This window comes from Manis javanica, chromosome 4, assembly GCF_040802235.1.
Source record: "Manis javanica isolate MJ-LG chromosome 4, MJ_LKY, whole genome shotgun sequence".
NCBI classification, from domain to species: domain Eukaryota; kingdom Metazoa; phylum Chordata; class Mammalia; order Pholidota; family Manidae; genus Manis; species Manis javanica.
Genome location: NC_133159.1, coordinates 43,969,207 through 43,987,779, shown reverse-complemented (window position 1 = coordinate 43,987,779; position 18,573 = coordinate 43,969,207). Strand labels below are relative to the sequence as shown.

Genomic DNA, 18,573 nt, shown 5'->3' with positions numbered 1-18,573 from the left:
ACATTTTCAGAGTTCATCTAATTCTCTAATCAGCTGTGTCTGAGGCCATCCCAAAGTTCTTACAGTCCTCTGAGGCCTCTCCTCCGGGGTAAACACCCTCATCCTTTTGACCTTCTCTCTTGGATATAATTTGCTGTCAGCCCTTGGCATCCCAGTTGCCTCTCTGAGGGGGTCCCCATGTGGCCAGACGTGTGAGTGTGACAGGTGAGGATGTGTGCCAGTTAAGTGTTCCCACTGAGTCTTTAATTTTATTTTTCATTCCTGAAGTTCTGTTGGGCTCCTTCTCAAAACCTGCTTGGTCATTCTATATAGTCTACTCTTGTTTGTTCACATTTTCAAGCTATTTTTTTTATTTCTTGAAACACATTATTCTATCCCTGATAATTTTGAATTCTAAAGATTGTGGGTCTTATTACTCTCTCTGTCAGTTTTCACTCATGGTACCTTATTTTCTTATGAGTTTTGAAATTGTTGACCAAGAGCTGTGCGTTTTCCTTGAAACTGCCTGGGGATTCTTTAAGTGTTCGGTAGAAGCTATGTTCCCTTGAAGAAGCCCTCTTTTTGCTTTTGTTAGTCATCTTGGAGCACCACCTATATGGGACTACTTTAAACTAAATTCCACCATTTAAAGTTTTGGGTCACTCAGGCAGTATGAATTTGGGCCAAGGATCTGTGTGAAGGGTAGTACATACTTAGTTTTCAGAGGAATTTTTTATCCCACCAAGTGCCAATATCAAAACAGGTGAGTGGGTTTATTTCTCTTTAATCCTTACTGAGGCTGTAGCCTTTAGTGTACCATCTTTATGAAGGTGTATCATATGTTGGAGGGGGTCTTAGGATTTATCTCTTGTCATCATAACCCATACTTCCCTCGGAGTGGAAATTCAGTGTCTCCAGGATTTGGCAAATTTCCTCAAACAAAAGTCAGCTTTGACAGTTGCTTCCTTCTCGGGGGCTCCTTCCTTCATGTCATTTTTCAGTGCTGTGGATTCTTTCCTATTATATCAGTTTAGAGATACAGTTAAAAGATTTTCTTTATTCTATCCAGTATTTAAGTAGTTTTCATCAGGAGGTTGATACACTGCTGAAATTGTTCCACAGTCTCATATCCTACCATTTCGTCCTACACAATTTCTGCTTTAGCTGCACAGTGGTTTCCCCAAATCCATGGAACTGTTTCACTGTTTCTTGCCTCTGTGCATTTTCTCATGATGTTCCCTGCATCTAGAATGTTCTTTTCATCCTGTTTCTCCACACTTCACCTGTATAACTCCTACTCATCTGTCAAAGCCCAATATGTATCATCTCCAGGAAGTCCTCCATGATTCTTCCCCACATCTGGGTTAGGACTTTCTCTTCTGCTTTTGCAGCATAGATCAGAACACTAATGACATTAGTCTGCTGTGGTTACTTGCTTGTTTCCCTCATTAGACTGAGAATTTTTTAAGGACAGCAAAGATTTGTTATTCACCTTTGCATGTCTGGTCTCCCAAGACCTGGCCCATTCCTGGTACCCAAGATCTTCAATAGGTATTTGCTGAAGAAATGAATCTTGTTCTTACTCTGACCTCCCTTGCCTCATTCCCTGCCCCATATTTACAAAAAAGAGGCCCTGACCGTATTTTGGAAAGCCTGTGAATCAACATCTACTAACCAACACAAAATAATTTTATAAACTCTTCTTCTCTAAAGGTAATGATTTTTGTGAAAACAGGGACTGGTTACTCATTCTTGGGAGTGTTCATTCTGGTTTAAGATACGGTACATTGATTGTTAGTCAGATGGCTGGTTAGTGCTAATTCTTGTTTTTAAAGACATTCTAAGAACTTTACCTTTTAACCCTAAAGACCCAAGAGGGAGGTTCATTTTAAAATGGAGTCCCTCTTGGTCTTCCCTATCCTGTTTCAGTATGGCATGGGAAGTCATGTAACTCAGTGTGGGGAAGGAAGAGAGCATTGAAACAGGATGGCCTGGGTGCTAGGGGCATCCCAGCCTTCTCCTGCCATTTCTCTATACCAGCTTCCAGAATCACCTTCCCAGATGCAAAGCTGAGCAAGTCTCTCTCCTACTTATCCCGTAAATGAAAGCAGCTCCCCATCCCCCACAGGATGGGACCAAGCTCTTTGCCAGGGTGACCCAGGCCTGCTCGCTTCCCCACCCCCATCTCCCAAGCACCCACAGTTCCCACCTGGCGATCCTGTCATACTGCACTGCTCATGTCCCCAAGCAAGCCCTTCTCCCATAAGCCTTTACTTGCTCCCTCACACATAGCTTCACTTGTCTGAAATGAGCTTCCCCAGCCCCTGTCCCCAACGGCTCTCCAAATCAACTCAGCTCACACCTCTTCTGAAAGCCACCCAGTCCACCCAGGAGTTTGGGGCTCCTTCACTGTGCTCCTAATCCCTTTGTCTCCTTGAGCCAGCATGCTCCCTCTTGGGGTCCCTGCCATGGGCACTTTCCATGTCTGACATCCTCACAGGCTGCAAGCCCTGCTCCGGTGATACCAGCTCTAGAATGGCCACCTCACATATGAGAGGCTGGAGCACCTTACACCTCCTGTTTCTTCTCTCCTACAATACATCATGGGGAGCAGTGGGTCCCGAGAACCTAGCATAGTGCTGGGTACAGAGTGCAGGTCTGTCTCACAAGAAGTTCACAGACAATAGAGTCCTTTGCAGCCTGGAGTCCACTCCAGAGCTGTTCCTCCTGCCAAAAGCCAGAGCCGGGTAAAGTCCCTCAATCACAAGAGGCAGTGTGAAAAGCCCTCAGCGGCAAGAGCAGCAGCAAAGCTCAGTGCCTCCCAGCTCACCCGACATCTTTCCCATGGGGGCTGAGCAACACACAGCCTGCTAGTCAGAAAGACCCAAGCCCTTATCTCCCAGCTCTGCTGCAGATGACTCCTGTTCCCTTATCTGAAAAGGGAGGGTGATGATGATGCCTCCCTCATAAGGATGTCACCAAGATTAAATAAGCAAACAATTCTAAAACAAGGGCTATTTATACACAGAAAGCCCTTGTTACAGAACCCCCAAATCTGGATTTTCTGCCGATGTGCAAGAAGCAATCTCTGAGTCACCACGTTTGAAGCAGAGAAAGCTTTATTATCAGAAGTGTTGGCAGGAGATAGCCGGTGGGGTAGGTAGAACAGGACATGTTGCCCTCGTAGAGGTCAGCCAAGTGGGACACTGACACCAGGCATTGTGGTCAGCTGGCCAAGCGGCACACATAAGTAACCACACCCTGGAATGGCCAGCCTGAGAAACAAGGGGGTTTTCTGAACCCCTAGTCTGGCCCTAACAGCAGGTCCTAGGCAACCATGTGGACTTCCTCCTTGAGGTGCTTATAAACCCCTAGCCACCACAACCCTAATGGCATCTGCCTGTGGAGCCCCTCCTGATTAGCAGGAGCCATTTTCTTTTCACCCCTCATTAAAAGCTTTGCTGGTTGCCTCATACTCTTGTGGGTTGACTTCATCCTTCAACGCCTCCGACACGATCCTGGCAAAAACAGCATTTGATCCGGTAACAAGAAGGACAGCCCAAGGAGAAGGCAGGGTGCCTTCCCTAGATCTGCCTCCTCCAATCCGCCTGAGGGACAGGTTGTATGCTATTGGCAAAGGAATGTGGGGCTAGGACAGAAACCGGAAGGCCCTTGAAACATTATGAACCGGTCCCACCTTCCTGGCCCTGCCTGAGGTGTCTTGGCGTGGTTCATGCTGACTGCAGTCTGGTATGAGCTCTGCAACATGGACGTTATCAGCCAACATCGCCATGACCCCCACCCTACCCCTGCATGTAACCAGCCTTAAGGCAGAGGACTAAGGGCAAGACAAGGTTAATGATCTTTTAAGGTCATGCAGCCTGTGAGGTTACTATGGAGGGACAGTATAGTGAAGGTATAAGCAAGTAAAGAAATGTATGTCCGGGTTCACCCGTGTCAACTGTAAGACCTAAATTTTGGATTTTTCTTTCAAAAGGAGATTTGTCCAACATTGCTGTTAAATACTGTAACCCAAAAAAGTGACCATCCCATTGTGAATGTAGTCCACGGACACTGTCCGCACCAGCATCACCTTCACCTTTCTTACTGTGGAATCCAGTGGCACCATGCTGTCCTTAGGGGACTCCACAGCTGACCACCCCTTTCTTCTTGAAGTGACCTTTCAGTTGACCCCTGGGGCCCGGGGCCCCTCCCCCACCCTTTCTGTTCCATCCTATGCTTCTTAACTCAGTCTTCTTCCTCCACCATCCCTAATGTCAGTGGCCCCCAGACATCTGCCTGTATCAGCTTCTGAGTTTCTTTCTGGAGGGGAGGTGGGGCTTCCTCATGGAAGCTGGTGGGGGCCTCTGAGGGCCCAGTGGACAAGGACCTCCTGCAGTATCAACTTTAAAGACAGCTGCTCCACATCTGAAACCTTGGTGCTTCCTAACCACTACTTAATTCTTCTCTTTTATAATATGTCATGGGCGAGGGGATTAAAGTCACCCAGGTAACAGAGCTGGGGCTCAAACCTTGGTGAGCCTTTGAATTGCAGTGTGATAGAAATGATGCTCACACCCTCTTCTTTGTTCCCAAGCCCCAGACCTCTACATGCAGTTTCCTCCTGGGCAACAACTCAGGGATGCCCTGCAGTTCCCACAACTCCACAAGGTCTGCACCGTACGCCCTCCTGGTCCCCATATACCATGTTCCCTCCATCTGCCCACCAGGGCATCATTCATCATTCTAGCCACTCTTACACACACACACACATACACACACACACACACACACACACACACACACTCAGACCAGGAGCCCTGCTGGATTTCTCTGTGGACCCCTGTACACTAAAAATACCTGTGCACATTATAGGTGTTTCTTACAGAAGTCCAGGGTCCCTGAACTAGACACCATCTCTAACTTCCTTCCTAAACCAGGGCCCCCAAGACACCTTTTGCACAAGGTGGTGACTCAGCCGCTTCCCTGTGGACTCACCAACCGTCCCAGGAGTGGCCTGCAATAACCAAGGCCATGCTGGGCCTATCAGTTTCAATCTCAGGTAGATAATCAATTAGCCACAATCTGGGATGGAAGAATACTTCATGTTCCTCAGGCAGATCTAATCTGTCTGCCAACCAAACCTCGAGGGACTCCCCAGGGCAGGGCATATAGAAGAAAGGACAATCCAGTGGCCTCCTTTTGCTCAGCGGAAGAACCAGGCCCAAAGAGGGGAAGACACTTGCTCCAGGTCCCCAGAACAGTAAGCTCAAGCTGGGAATAAATCCCCCGTCTCTCATCTCCCAGGTAGGGGTGGACCACCAGGGAGGGGCCGGGTCCAACATCTGCTGCCTCTTCCTGTGCTCAAAGTTCATTTTGGAGGTATTAAGATTTTCCACTTGATTTGTTAAGATACCGGGAGTGTGAGGGAAGATGAGGAGGGCGGGGAGGGAGGAGGGGCCTCTGGAGCTGTCTCCGCCCTGGGATTTTCCAGGCCCACGAATTGCGTATTGCCCGGTGCTCCTGCCTCCCACCTGGTCCCAGCTGCAGGGAGCCTCAGGGGGCTCTAGGCTGCAGGAGTTGGGAGGTGTTTGCCAGCGACGGTCATCATGGCTTGCAGGAAGGGGTGCTCAGACAGTCCGATCAAGTGGGCGCTTGCCGGCACTGCCATTGCGGCTCTGGTGTTGACTGTTGGGATAGTCCTGTCCTTAAAGCTGCAGCAGCCAGGTAGGGGTCTCCTTGGTATACCAACTGGTTGGCTTTCCCCAACCCTCAGTCCTTGTCCCCAGCAGGGCTCTGTCCCCATTCCAGCTCTGGTGGCCTCCTTTCCTTTCATCAATCCCACCAAGACTCATCCCCTATCCACAGCTCTGATTGCCTCTCCCACCACCAACCCCGCTGAGACTTTATCCCCAGCAGAAGGTCCCATTAACTTTTCCTTTCCCCTTCCCCAGGCTTCAGTTGCCTGAGGACCAGCAAATCTGGGTCTTCATTCCAGAGCTGTCTCCTGTGCCCTTGGACATTCCTTAGTGGGGGGCCCACCAGGCATCTCTAACTCAGCAGCCCGAGCTGAACTCATGCTCTGCCCCTCTCTCAGCAAAGGGGGACCTAACACCCTCCACTCCTCCCTCTGCCTCTGTGCTGCCTCCCCATTATTCTCTTGCCTCCCTCCCCCCCCACCAGCCCTGCCCCTCAAGCCTCAGGTCTCCCGGACCCTGCAGCAGCCTGCCCCCACCCACAGTCTCTGTCTCCAGCCTGCTCGCCAGCCTGCACTCACTCTGCAGACAGGGAGATCTTTCTAAACAAAATCCTCAGTGGCTGCCCTCAGGGTCATTTACAACCTGATCAGAACCCTCTTTTCCAATATGGCCCTATTCCATTTCTTTACATTCCATTTGTTCTAGGCCAGTGGCCATTCCTTTAGGCGACCACACTCTTTCCTACAGTCAAGCCTTTGCTTATACTGTTCTCTGCCTGGAATTACCTGGTCTCCCCTTTCTGTCAAATTTACACCTATCCTTCAAGGTTCCCCCTCTGTAATATTCCCTCTTAAACATTCCCTCCTCTGTAAACTTCCAGACTGCCGCAGGCTTACACCCAGGAGCCCACACATTTCCTTCTTGAAGCACTGCTAACACTGGAGTCCCATTGCCTCTGCCAGATAGCATGCTGGACACACCCTGGGGGCCCAGGGAGAACTGTGGGATGAACGGACAGATGGGGGCATGGGCTGGGGTGAGAACTGATGCTCGCAACCCCATTCCAGGCCTCATTCCAGGCTACAAGGGGAACCCAGCCTGCCACCCCAGTGCGGATATGCTGGACTACCTGATGAGCCTCGGCCAGATCAGCCACCGGGATGGCTTGATGGTCACCTGGTACCATGGTGCCAACAGCCAGGAGGAGATGGGAGCTGCCCTGAGCAGTAAGTCTAGCTGCGAAAACAGGGACGGGCCAAGGCAGGGGTGGGGGTGGGGTTAAGACAGTGCTACCTATGGGGTGGCATTATGATGGGTCACATTCTTGTCATATTCCACGTGATGAAGGGAGGCTAAGGTCTGTGCAGCTGATAAGCTTTCAGCCTTGAATTTGAACCAGATGTGTGATTCTGAGGTCACCATGTCCTGCCTCCCCTCCCCTCCCCGCTGTCCCTCCCATGACCTGTCAGGTGACAGCTACCCCTGATAAAGAGGTTCTGGCCATCATAAGCCTAAGGAAACCTGAAGATGTGAGTTTGAGGCCCAGCACTACCAAAAACGCACTGTGAACGTAAGAGCAACTTGTGTAACAACTGTCCCCACTTCCAAATGGTCATGGCGACCGGTCAGTGTTTGCTTACTATGACAATGGATGCACACACTCTGTGTGGGTTCTCCTAGGACTACAAGCAACCTGTTTTGCAGGTGCCATTTGACAGAAGAAAAATGAAGGCTCAGAAACGTTAGGGGACTTACCCAAGGTCACACTGTTTGAAAATGGCTAAGCCAACAAAGGAACCCAGAGTGATCAGCCCCCTGCTCTGAACCACTGCATAATACTCCACCCCAGTTCAGCAGGGAAGACAACCTCTCCTACAGGACTATTGGGAAGCTCAATGGATAATGTTCATGAACGTGTTCATAAACTCCAAAGCAGTAGCTAGAGGAGAAGCAAGGAAGGGTCTCCAGACCTGAGCACCCACCCCCAGAGCTTGATTCATTGCTTTAGGGGTAGGGCCTGAGAACTTGCATTTCTAATAAGTTCCCAGGTGTTAATCTTGCTGGCCCCAGGACCACATTTTGAGAACCACTCCTCAACAAAAATCCTTCAGTTTTATGTGAGCAAACTGGAGAGGGAGAGGGTCTTGTCCAAGGTCACACAGTACATCTGAAGCACAGCAAGGCCTAGGTGTCAGGCCTCTGGCTCTTATTCCTACAGGGTTACCACACCAGAAGGCCTGAGAGTGAGGACCTAGGAAGGGTTTGCTGAAAAAGTGAATGGATGAATGACTGAATGGTTAGGGAGGACTTCTGAGAGGAGTCAGGCTTGGTGTTAAGCAGAAGAGAGGCCATCACAGGCTGGAAGGGCCAGATTACTGCTCCTTAAGAGATCTCATGATTGGAAGGTAATGACCAGACCTTGGTGATAAGGAGGGCAAAGACCCTTCCCCCTGATGAGGGAACCAGATAAGAGGCCTTCCTCTTATCTGGGAGATAAGGCTGGAGGGAGGTGAGAAGGACCTGCCATCCATGGCTCATCCCAGGTCAGCCCTGGGGCAGCAGATGAGTGATCTGTCTACACCAGGACCTTGGGCAAGAACAAAGCCAAGGGCCACAACCTGGGGGTGCCCAGAAGTAGGGAGCATAGAGACGCACCACTGAACATAGCTTCAGGGGTCCAGAGAGGACCCTAGGCCCAGGGTTCTCCCCCTGGAAGGAGGGTGGCGCCAGGACTGGGGTAGAGACACTGAGGAGATGCCAGCGACGGGGCTAGGCTGGTGAAGCACCTTGGGCATGACTGGATATCCACCTGGACAGGAGGGGCCAGGGCCAAGGCCTGGAAGGCAGGTGGAACTAGGTTCAGATTTACCTTGGCCATATATCAGAAGAATGATTTGGGACAAGTGACTTCGCCTGTATGCAGCTCAGTTTCTCCCTCTGCAAAATGTGGATTGGTAGGATGACTATCTCATTTATCATCCAAACCAGGGCACTTTTGACAGTGAGAAAAGTCTTCTATTTCCTTCTGCCTGATGGCACCCCCTGAAGCCTAAGCTCCTGCCATGGCCGCGGGAAGTAGATTCTTCCTCCATCTCCTGTTCCTTCTTCACTCCTCACCCACACAAATCACCAAGTAACAACTTCTAGGAGAAGGGAGTATCTGGATTTCCACTAGAGGAAGGCAGTGGAATCTAAGGGAGGAATCTAAGTGTCTGGATTTCCACTAGAGGAGAGACTTTTTCCAGTAGAAGCTGAGCCCAGGTGGTTAGTCCAGAATGCACCTCCCATTAGCCTTCAAGGCAGTGCATTGAGTTGGACTGGGCCCCAATTCATATGTTGGGCCTCTGCTCTGGGCCCATCTCAGGAGGAAGGTTTAGAAAGGAGTGAGATGTAACCCTGTCTGCGAGGAGCTCATGGTATCTCAAGGGAGGCAGCTCATACAAATCAAGCAAGGTGGCAGCGCCAGAGGGTCACCAGGACTCAGACCTGATTCCATCCCTGCTCCCTCTCAGTGCACTGCCATGGCTCCAGACCAGAACTGGCCCCCATTAGATGGGGAAGGAGACCCCTCAGCCTCCATTCTCAGGAGCCACCTTCTTAAATGCCCAGGTGTCTCCTGGAGAGAGGGACTCAAGGGCCTGGCTCCTCTGGGCCTCACTGGGCCCCGAACCCTTTGGACCCCTCTGCATTCCCAGGTAACCAAAAGGGAAGATAAGAGAGGACTTTGTATTCAAGTCATAAAAATAAAGGCTGCCTTCATAAAGTCATTCTTAGTGTACAACATGCTTCTATATCCATGTCCTACATTTGCAGCCCAGGGAGGCTCACCTCATCTTGTCAATGAGGAAACCAGGGAGTCCTGTACTTTGGAAGCCAGATGCATAACAGATTGAATGGGATGATGAGAAGTGCCTGGGACAGCCTGGCACTCAGCTGCCTTCCTCTAGTGGAAATCCAGACACTTAGATTTCAGAGAAATCCGAAAATTCTCTGCAACTTCAGGCAAGCTTTCACCTTTTTTGGACCTGAGCTGGTTGACCTTGACTTTTCTACCATTCATTTATTCAGTCACTCATCCTTCAACAACTATTTTTGAAGCTCCTGTTTTAGGCATGATACTGTCTAAGTGCTGGAAATCTGAGTGATGGGTCAATTCAGATAGGACCCTGCTCCCCAGTGCCTCACTCAGGGAAGCGGATGTTAAGTGAGCAAGTACATAGGATCTGAGCGCTCAAGGGAGGAGCCCGGAACAGGCAACCTAACAGACTGGGCATGGGGTTCAGGGATGGCCTCCTTGAGGAAGTGATACTTCAAGCCAACATTAACATAAACAGGAGGTGGCCTAGTAAAGCTGAGAGGGAATAGTGTTGTCAAGGCAACAGTCACGCACAAGAGCCCACGGGACAAGGCATATTTGACTCTCACTATTCAAAGTGGTCGGTAGACCAGCAGCGTGGGCATGACCAGGGAGCTTGTTAGACCTGCAGAATCTTGGGCTCCACCCTAGACCCACTGATTAAAAATTGCATTTGAACAGTTCCTGGGTGGTTTTTTTGAACATTAATGTTGGAGAAGCTGGAGTGGATGGAACTGAGAGATTGGGGGAGAAAAGGACTCAAGGTCAGAGTGGAAAGTTTGCCAGAGCCTGGTTGATTCTTGGGGGAATATAGCGGGGGCTGGTGGGGAAAGGCTGTTTTGTTTTTTCAACAGGAAGTGACATGACAGGTAGGCATGTATAACACTCACTCTCATGGCTGTGTAGAGAATGGACTTGGAGGGGAGCAGGGCTGGAGGTGAGAGAACAGGTAGGCTGTGAGTATAAACCAGGAGAAAAGGCCCTTTCTGGAGCCAACTGTCTGATTTTGCAGGAGCTGAATGAGACCCCTCCCTCCCTCACCTCACTCTCCAAAGAACCCCCGGCGGGGTCCGCCAGGTCTGCCTTCCTTGGGAAAAGCTTTAGCTTCCTCTTAGATGAACTGTGGAGGGCAGGAATCAGCCAGCATCCACCTGATTGAGTTAACTGCATGAATTTGAAAGCTAAAACAACAATGCACAGTACTGTAAGGGTGCAGGGAGAGGAGCAAGCTTATGTCCTTCAGGCTAGAACATGAATCAGAACAATTTTCCTGGACAATAATTTAATAGTATGGAGACTTAAAAATGATCCTGCATTGCCCTCACTCAAATTCCACAAGCAGGGATCACAAATAATAAGGAAATCAGGATATGATGCATCATTTATTTGTAGCAAAAAATTAGAAACTAACGAACTGTCTCAGCAACAGGATGTGGTTAACTAAATCATGGCAAGTGCCCTCACAGGGCGTTTGGAGGCTTATTTTAAATCTGAAACATAAAAAAGAAAAAGATTGTGAAAATGTTCATAATGTTGAGATTTAAAGATTAAAATTTACAAACTATACATAGACAAAAATGGAAGAAAATACAATATGAGAACTATGATGGAAATGTGGGTATTTCCCTTCTTCCTGCTTTTCTGTATTTCCCAAATGTTCTCTAATAAATATGTAATACTTTGATAAGAAAAACATTTTTATTTAAGGAACTGATTGAGTTCTGCCTCTCGTGCAGGCAACGCCATGTTCCTGGAGGCAGACATCACGATAGAAGGGCTCAACACAGCCAATGAGACAGGTGTCCCTGTCATGGCGCACCCGCCGGCCATCTACAGCGACAACACCCTGCAGCAATGGCTGGAGGCCGTACTGAGCTCTTCCCAGAAGGGTAAAGACCTCTGTCAGCCCCCTCCCCAGCTTCCTAGCTCTCTAGCCCTCAGCCCTCAGGCAGCCTGGGTGGGAACCCCTCCACTGAGAGACAAGCCCAGCCCCAGTCCTTATTGCTCATTGCTTGGTTTTCCAATCCAATGTCCCAGAGGCCCAGGCTCAGAGAATTCTAAGGAAGATGGAGGATGTGAAGTGCATGGTACACTGCTAAGTGCCAAACATATTTAGGTTGTTCCCGCCTATGTGCATGAAACTGGATGCAACATGTTCAAAGCCCAACTCCTCCCTTCCTCTCCCAGGTCCATTGTCAGTTAGAATCATCAGCCTGATGCCTCCTTGCCCGTGAGACAGGGGCCATGGGTTTAGACAGAGTGAGGGCCTCTGGAAAAAACAAAGCAAGATAATCCATTGTGGAATAATTTGCTTTGGCCTGCTGGGGGGCCCAGCTTGTTTTTCTGACTTTACCCAGGTGCTGCTTTTCTTCCTCCAGCCCTAAACAAATGATTTGCAACCTTGGCAATGTAGCAAGCAAGCCCAAAACAACTAGTAAAAACAGGAAGGATGCCATCTTGAAAATTAGATTGCATTTTAAAACCCAATTTGTTAAAAAGTAACTTTCTTAACATACTCTTTAACAAACAAACAATAACTCATCCCACCTTGGGAGCAAAGCAGGCAGTCTTGAGTGATATGCTCCCAGACCAGGAAGCTGCTATCCCGGGAGGAAATCAGAGCAGTAAAATTCTTGTAAATAACCAGGAAGACTAAAAAGAAATTTAATGTCTCTTCAAAGATTAACATGTACTTCCTTAGCCCTTTGTCTTTCAACTGCCTGTAAAACCCCTAGACAACACACCACCCCGGGACTCTCTTGTCCCCACCTGGCCCGAGCCAGGAGCTCTGTCCTCTTGCTTTCTCTCTAAATAAAAGCCTCTGCCTCGCTCTCCTACCTTGAGTATTCACGAAGTTCATTCTTCGACTCTGTGTACATGAACCCCGGCATCACCCACATCCATTAAGTTGCTGCATCTGCCAGCTTCAAACCAAGGCCCTGCCCCCTGCTAGTCTCAGCCACATCCTCGCTCCAAGACCTCTGGACCTCTGTCCTCACTGGCCTCCTGCCTCCACACTTAATCCTCTGGTGTTCCCTCGACCACTACTACCACACACACACATCTGAGTGGGCTTTCCAAAATGTCGTCTTTGTCACATCACAGCCCAGCTTTAACCCTCTGTGCCTTCCCATTGTCCTCAGGACAGTGGGATCTCCTCAACCGGCTTTCAACACCCCTCTCTAACTTTTCAGACTTGTATCCCGAGTGACCTCTCTACAGGTTTGGGTCACTTAAGACCGGCTGAGCCTGCCCCACCCAAGGTCCAAAGTGCCTTTTCACCAAATGCTTGACAACCCTGGCACCAGCCCTATGTCTCAAGCCCTCAGCTGGCCCCTGCTTCCTCCCCTTGGGAGACAGGAGCTCCCTCCTACAGAGGCAGGCCCCTCCTCTGTGGGTTAGCTCTGCCCATCTGAAAGCCCCTTTCACACCCAGCTGGAGGTTGGTCCTTGTCTTTCCAACCAACTGCCCACCACCGCCATACACACACACACACACACAACACACACACACTACCAACCAACTGCCCACCACCGCCACACACACACACACACACTACCAACCAACTGCCCACCACCGCCACACACACACACACACACACTCTCTCTCTCTCTCTCTCTCTACCTGCTCTTTCTGCCCCCAAGAAGTCACATCTTCTGGTTCACACGAAGGGTCAGTTCCCTAAGCCCTCGGCTCTCTCCCCATAGGCATCAAACTGGACTTCAAGAGCATCAAGGCTGTGGGCCCCTCTCTGAACCTCCTGCAGCAGCTGACAGATGATGGGAGAGTCCAGAGGCCTGTGTGGATAAATGCTGACATACTCCAGGGTCCCAATGTGCCCATCTCAATTGAAATCAATGCCACACAGTGAGTGTTCACCTCTCCGCCCCAAGTGTGTCCACCCGTCTTCTTTCAACATCTGGCACAGGGAGTGCTCAGGGGGCCTTTGCTGAGTTTGCCTCCAGCTGCACCATATAGTCTGACCCCTGAGCCTTTGCACAAGCTGTTCCCTCTGCCTCAAATGCATTTCCCCCATTTCCTGAAGAACCTTTGCTCAGTCATTACCTCCTCCAGAAACTTCTCTGACATCCCAGGCTAATGAGGGCCTTCATCCACATTTCCTTTTAACACATCTCTGATTCCACTGGGCTGTCAGTGCTGAATGACAGGTTTGTCCCCTGCTCTACTGTAGACTCTTGGAGGGCAGATGGAGCCCAGTCCTCTCTGTATCTCCCATGACCAGGGCAGGGCTTTGCCTGCTGGAAAAGTCTAAAGTGCTAACTCCTTCACCAGCCTCCCTGAAATCCCAGCACTGCCACCAATAGCCCTTGCAAACAACAGCTGCCTGGTACTCTACAGTTTACAAATAAGGGCCATCTCTAAGGAAAGAATATGTCCTGTTTGGCCTTTACATAGCAATACCAGGTTAGGATTTCCCCCCATTTTTCAGATGAGAAAGTGGACAGTAATTGAGACTCAATTTGTTGAATGTTTATTATGCACCCAGGCACTGGTTTAAGTACTGTCATTGTAGAATACCATTTAACTCTTGCCGCAGAAATGAGGTAGGTACTATTATTTCATTTTATTAATACAGAAATAATAACAGTGAGGTTAAATGACCTGTCTAAGCCTAGTAAATGGCAGAGCAAAGATTCAAGGCCAGGCCTTCCTGATTCTAACGATCCATCCATCTGTCCAGCCAGCCAGCCAAAAATCCACCCATCCAATAGTTAGGATGACTCCCAAACAGAGTTGCATTCAGAAAGCAGCAGTTGGAGAAATACAATCAGTGGCCCAAGATAAATATGGTTCACCTTCTTCAGCTGTTGATTCTACTCAGTAGTTTGGGGAGAGTATTAACTGCCTACGAAAACTTGCCTCGTTGCAAAATCTGAATGAAATTTTAAAACACAGCCTGAAGCTTCAGAGACTCTTGCAGCTGGTACAGCCCAGTCCTCACACTGGGGCTCTGGGTAGCATCTTCCCTGTCCATATGGGGACACTGAAGAAGCCCTGCCCTGCCTGAAGGGATGCCATCACTGAGAATCAAAGAGGTAGAGTGAGCTGCCTAGATCACAAAGTCACACCTGAACCCAGACCCCCTGGCTCCAAAGTCCATGCCCAAGTTGTGGGACCATGAACAAGTCTCCTCTGTCTTTTAGAACTCTGCCTCTGCCCTTAATTATCATGGATTCAACAGCCCTTGCCATGTGCAAGCACAGTGATAGGAACCCAGGAGACGAGGAAAGGGCCAGTGAGGCTCTGAAAGACCAGTGTCTCTGATTCTCTGCAGGTTCCTGGCCTTGGTCCAGGAGAAGTATCCTGAGGCCACCCTGTCTCTAGGCTGGACCACCTTCTACTTGCCCCCATTCCTGAACAGAACATACACCCGAGACATGGTGGAGAAGATGCAAGAGCTGGCGGGACCGCTGCAGCAGAAGGTTAACTTCCCTCTGCGGGCTGTCATGGTGCGGGCTGCCTGGCCCCATTTCAGCTGGCTGCTGGGCCAATCTGAAAGGTGAAAACTCCCAGGCCCCTGCCACAGCCCCTCCCAGCCCCATGCCCACCCTCTAGGCCTGATGCCCTCAGGAAGATACCAGATACTCATGGCTGAAAGGTCTTAAAGATCATCTGGCCCATCCCCTGCTGATGTACACCCTCTTGACATCCCTGCTTTCTGCTTGAATACCTTTAGCGATGAGCTTCTCCTTACCACCCAAAGCAGGCTGTCCATTGGTGCATAACTCTCTGCCCGCTGGGAAGTATTCATATATATCAAGACACAATTTGCCTCCCTACAGCTTCCTACCAGGGAGCCAGCTGTGCCCCTGGCGCTGCACGGATTGCACCTGCCCTGGGACAGTCCTGTAGGGATTGAGGAAGCCCCATCCCCACTCCTGAAGCCTGCTCCCAGCTACCCAGTTCCACCTTCCTCAGCCAGTCCCAATGCGAGTCCCGAGGCAGCCCCCTTTCTCTTCATGTCTGACCTTGTCCCCCTTCCCCGTGCTTATCCCCTTCTGTCCTTGTCCCTTTCCTAAGACAGGAACCAGAAACAGACACTGCAAATGAGAGGCCTGAGGGCATCAGGCCTCTGTCACTCATCATTCCTGAAGCCCCTGTGGCTTCTTCTGCCCCAAAGAGGGTAAAGCTCAGGGAAAGGGGGCTGGTGGGACCCTGGAGGCCAGATGCTCCAACCCTGCCCAGCTAGGGTCCGGTTCTGAGGGCATGGGTACTGAGGCCAGGACTGAGCTGGCTCTCTGGGCCCCAGGTACAGCCTGACACTGTGGCAGAGCGTCACGGACCAAGTATCAGTGGATGATCTCCTCTATATCCGGGACAACTGCGCCATCCACAGAGTCTACTATGACCTTTTTGAGCCTGTCCTGTCGCAGTTCAAGCAGCTCACCGGTAGGGAAGGGCCTAGGGAGGGCAGGGAAGGGCTGGGTTCTGCACAGAGGCAGCACTTGGTGGACACTGGAGAGAAGTGGAGGGATGGGACTTCAGAAGAGGAATATCCTGGGTAGAAAAGGGGAAGGAATCCTTCAAGCATCTATTGTATACCACACTCCAGCATGGCACGCTAACTACATTTCATATATCCATGAACCAGGGATTCCATTTTATAGATAGGGAAACTGAGGCTCAAAGCCATTATGCAACTTATACAAGTTGTTCAGCCTATATGTGTATTGTATTCAGATAGGAACCCAGCAAATTCCAAACCCCACAGACCTTCCCTTGCAGCACAGGTAACCTCCCTTGCCGATTACTCTCCTGTTCCAGACAGCAGTCCCGCCACTGTACCCACTAATCAGTGATCCAGATGCTACCTGTTCCCTTGCTCAAACCCCTCATTCCCTTGACCCAGCATCTAGGAGGGTCTGCAGTTAACATCTCAAAGGGGACCCATCAGACAAGATTCCTGCCATGGGAACCATCTAGGTGAAGGAAAGGAATACTGGGTTTGGGGCCAGGTAGACCTGGCTTCAGATTCAAATCCCAGCAACTCTGCCTTTTGGCTTTAGAACCTTGGGCAAGCCACTTTTGTTAATCTCCAAAACGGGAGTTACAGCTACCTGGCAGGATGCTGTGAGGCTTAAAGATAATACATGTGGGCAGGTGGCACACAGAAGGCACTCTGTGAATGGCAGCCACTTTCTCTTGACAATTTGGGGCTTCACAGGGAATGCCACACGGAAGCAAATTTACTACACGGGGGGCAGCCTGATCCCTCTTGTCCAGCAACCTGGGGGTGATGGTCTGAGTGTGGAGTGGCTGATTCCTGACATTCAGGACAACAGAGGGACAGGAACACAACTCCCAGGTAAGGTCTGCCTGCAGCCCCCATGCTCCTAGCTGGGGGGTGAGGGATCTCCTTTGCTTGGGATAGGTACCGGGGGTCTCTGTTACTATGGCAATATGTTGTATACAAGGTCAGGGGAGTACAGTGGTATCAAAAGCATGGAGCCGCTAGCCTTCAGACAAGTGCCTTTCAACCCTGAGCCATACTGCCCTGCAGGAGAAGCAGGCATCGGTCCCAGGGCAGAGCCACAGGCAAAGATCGAGTTGAGCTAGCACCATATCCCCCCAGGCACATTTATAAAGCAGCCCTTCCACTGGAAGCCCAGACCCAGCCAACAAGGCTCCAGATACTCCTCCTCTGCTGTCCCCAATACTGCCCTACCAACCCTTTAACAAGGGCCCTTGACACCCCAGTGTCAACCCAAACCCCAGACACTTGCTTCACTGCCTCTTCCAGACAGAGATGGCATGATACTGCTGAACATTGGCCTCCAAGAGCCTGCAGCTGGGGACCCCGTGCCCATTATACGTGTCCCAGGTGGCCCTGCCCTGACACTGGAGATGTTCCTGCAGCAGCTTGCCACACGCCCTGGACGCTGGGGCATACATGTGCACATAGAAGAGCCCGCAGCCCTGCGGCCATCCCTGGCCATGCTGGCCCACCTCTCTACCCTTGGCTATCTTCCTCGGCCTGTGTGGCTCGGGGCCACAATCTCTCATGGGAGTTTTACAGTCTCTGGACATGTGGCTGGCAGGGAGTTACTTACAACTGTGGCTGAGGTTTTCCCCCATGTGACCGTGGCACCAGGCTGGCCTGAAGAAGTGCTGGGCAGTGGCTACAGGGAACAGCTGCTCACAGATATGCTGGAGCTGTGCCAGGGCCTCTGGCAACCTGTGTCGTTCCAGCTTCAGGCTGGGCCACTGGGCCAGAGCGCAGCTGGAGCCGTGGCCAGGCTGCTGGCAGCCTCTCCCCGAGCCACTGTCACAGTGGAGCACAACCCTGCTGGGGGCAGCTACGCATCCATGCAGGCAGTGCTGCTGGCAGCCAGGGCGGTGGACAGAACCCGAGTCTACTACAGGCTGCCCCAGAATTACCGTGCAGCTTTGCTGGCGGATGTTGGCAGAAACTGACAACCCAAAGGTTCTGGGCCAGAAGTGGTATTCTGCACATAGAAGAGCCCACAGCCCTCCAGCCATCCCAGGCCATGCTGGTCCACCTCTCCACCCTTGGCCATCTGCCTTGGCCTGGGTCAAGGCTTCCCCAGGGGAGGCAGGAAAGAATAAACACCTCTGCCTTCTTCATTGCACTGCATGTGTGTCCTTGGGAGCAGGATGGGGTGGGAGTAGGCACGACATGGCCACTGAGTGGGCCTAGAGGGTCTGGAGGTTGGGAGCCAGGTCATTCCGGTTGTCCAAGAGGAACTGCTCGCAAGCCTTGAAGGTAGTGTAGAACTCAGAAGACAGGCCAGCCACGTTAGTGGTCACATAGTTGAGAAAGCCTGGGGTGGCCTGGTTGTAGTAGGACACCTGCAGGACAGAAAGCTACACTCAGGAAGGCTAGGCAGGGGGAAGGGTGTGGCAGCTGAGAGGGTACGAGACAGGTCGGGGAGTTAGCCTTGCTCACCTGCTGGAAGGGCAGCAAGTATAGGCCAGCACCCTGCACCCTTAGAGCGCTGCATGACTGGCAGGTCTGACCTCCTCCAGCAGGTTTCCCTGTCCCCTCCTCTGGATGCT

General features: G+C 50.8%; 2 protein-coding genes across 4 annotated transcripts in view; one reads left to right on the top strand and one right to left on the bottom strand.

Annotated features, from left to right (window-relative positions):
• The first annotated feature begins 5,484 nt into the window (after positions 1-5,484).
• On the top strand, positions 5,485-17,970 carry FAM151A (family with sequence similarity 151 member A). 2 transcript variants are annotated; one of them, XM_017669046.3, is made up of 8 exons: positions 5,485-5,706; positions 6,758-6,904; positions 11,271-11,423; positions 13,242-13,401; positions 14,831-15,055; positions 15,806-15,945; positions 16,721-16,861; positions 17,297-17,970. In XM_017669046.3, the coding sequence occupies exons 1-8, from the start codon at positions 5,589-5,591 to the stop codon at positions 17,968-17,970; spliced, it is 1,758 nt and encodes a 585-aa protein (XP_017524535.3). In that variant the 5' UTR covers positions 5,485-5,588. The 2 variants fall into 2 exon arrangements, with proteins under 2 accessions (XP_017524535.3, XP_017524534.3); XM_017669045.3 differs by having other exon boundaries at positions 6,746-6,904.
• ACOT11 (acyl-CoA thioesterase 11) overlaps positions 10,906-18,573 on the bottom strand; it is a 50,477-nt gene continuing 42,809 nt past the window's right edge. The window contains exons 16-17 of one of the 2 annotated variants that reach the window (XR_005062252.2): positions 18,128-18,366; positions 10,906-11,024 (exon numbers count right to left, since the gene is read on the bottom strand). Coding sequence is in view for 1 of the 2 variants with exons in the window: in XM_037021902.2 (XP_036877797.2) it covers positions 18,211-18,366 (156 nt within the window). In the remaining variant the exon portion in view is untranslated. Of the gene's footprint in view, positions 11,025-15,075; positions 18,367-18,573 lie in introns of those variants that run through there. The other variant, XM_037021902.2, reaches the window with a different exon arrangement.

Excerpts from the sequence above, each read along its gene's own strand:
- FAM151A (XM_017669045.3), top strand. The coding sequence starts at position 5,589 with ATGGCTTGCAGGAAGGGGTGCTCAGACAGTCCGATCAAGTGGGCGCTT. Across the intron at positions 5,707-6,745 it reads CTTAAAGCTGCAGCAGCCAG|GCCTCATTCCAGGCTACAAG; the intron begins GTAGGGGTCTCC and ends ACCCCATTCCAG. Across the intron at positions 16,862-17,296 it reads GACAGGAACACAACTCCCAG|ACAGAGATGGCATGATACTG; the intron begins GTAAGGTCTGCC and ends TGCCTCTTCCAG.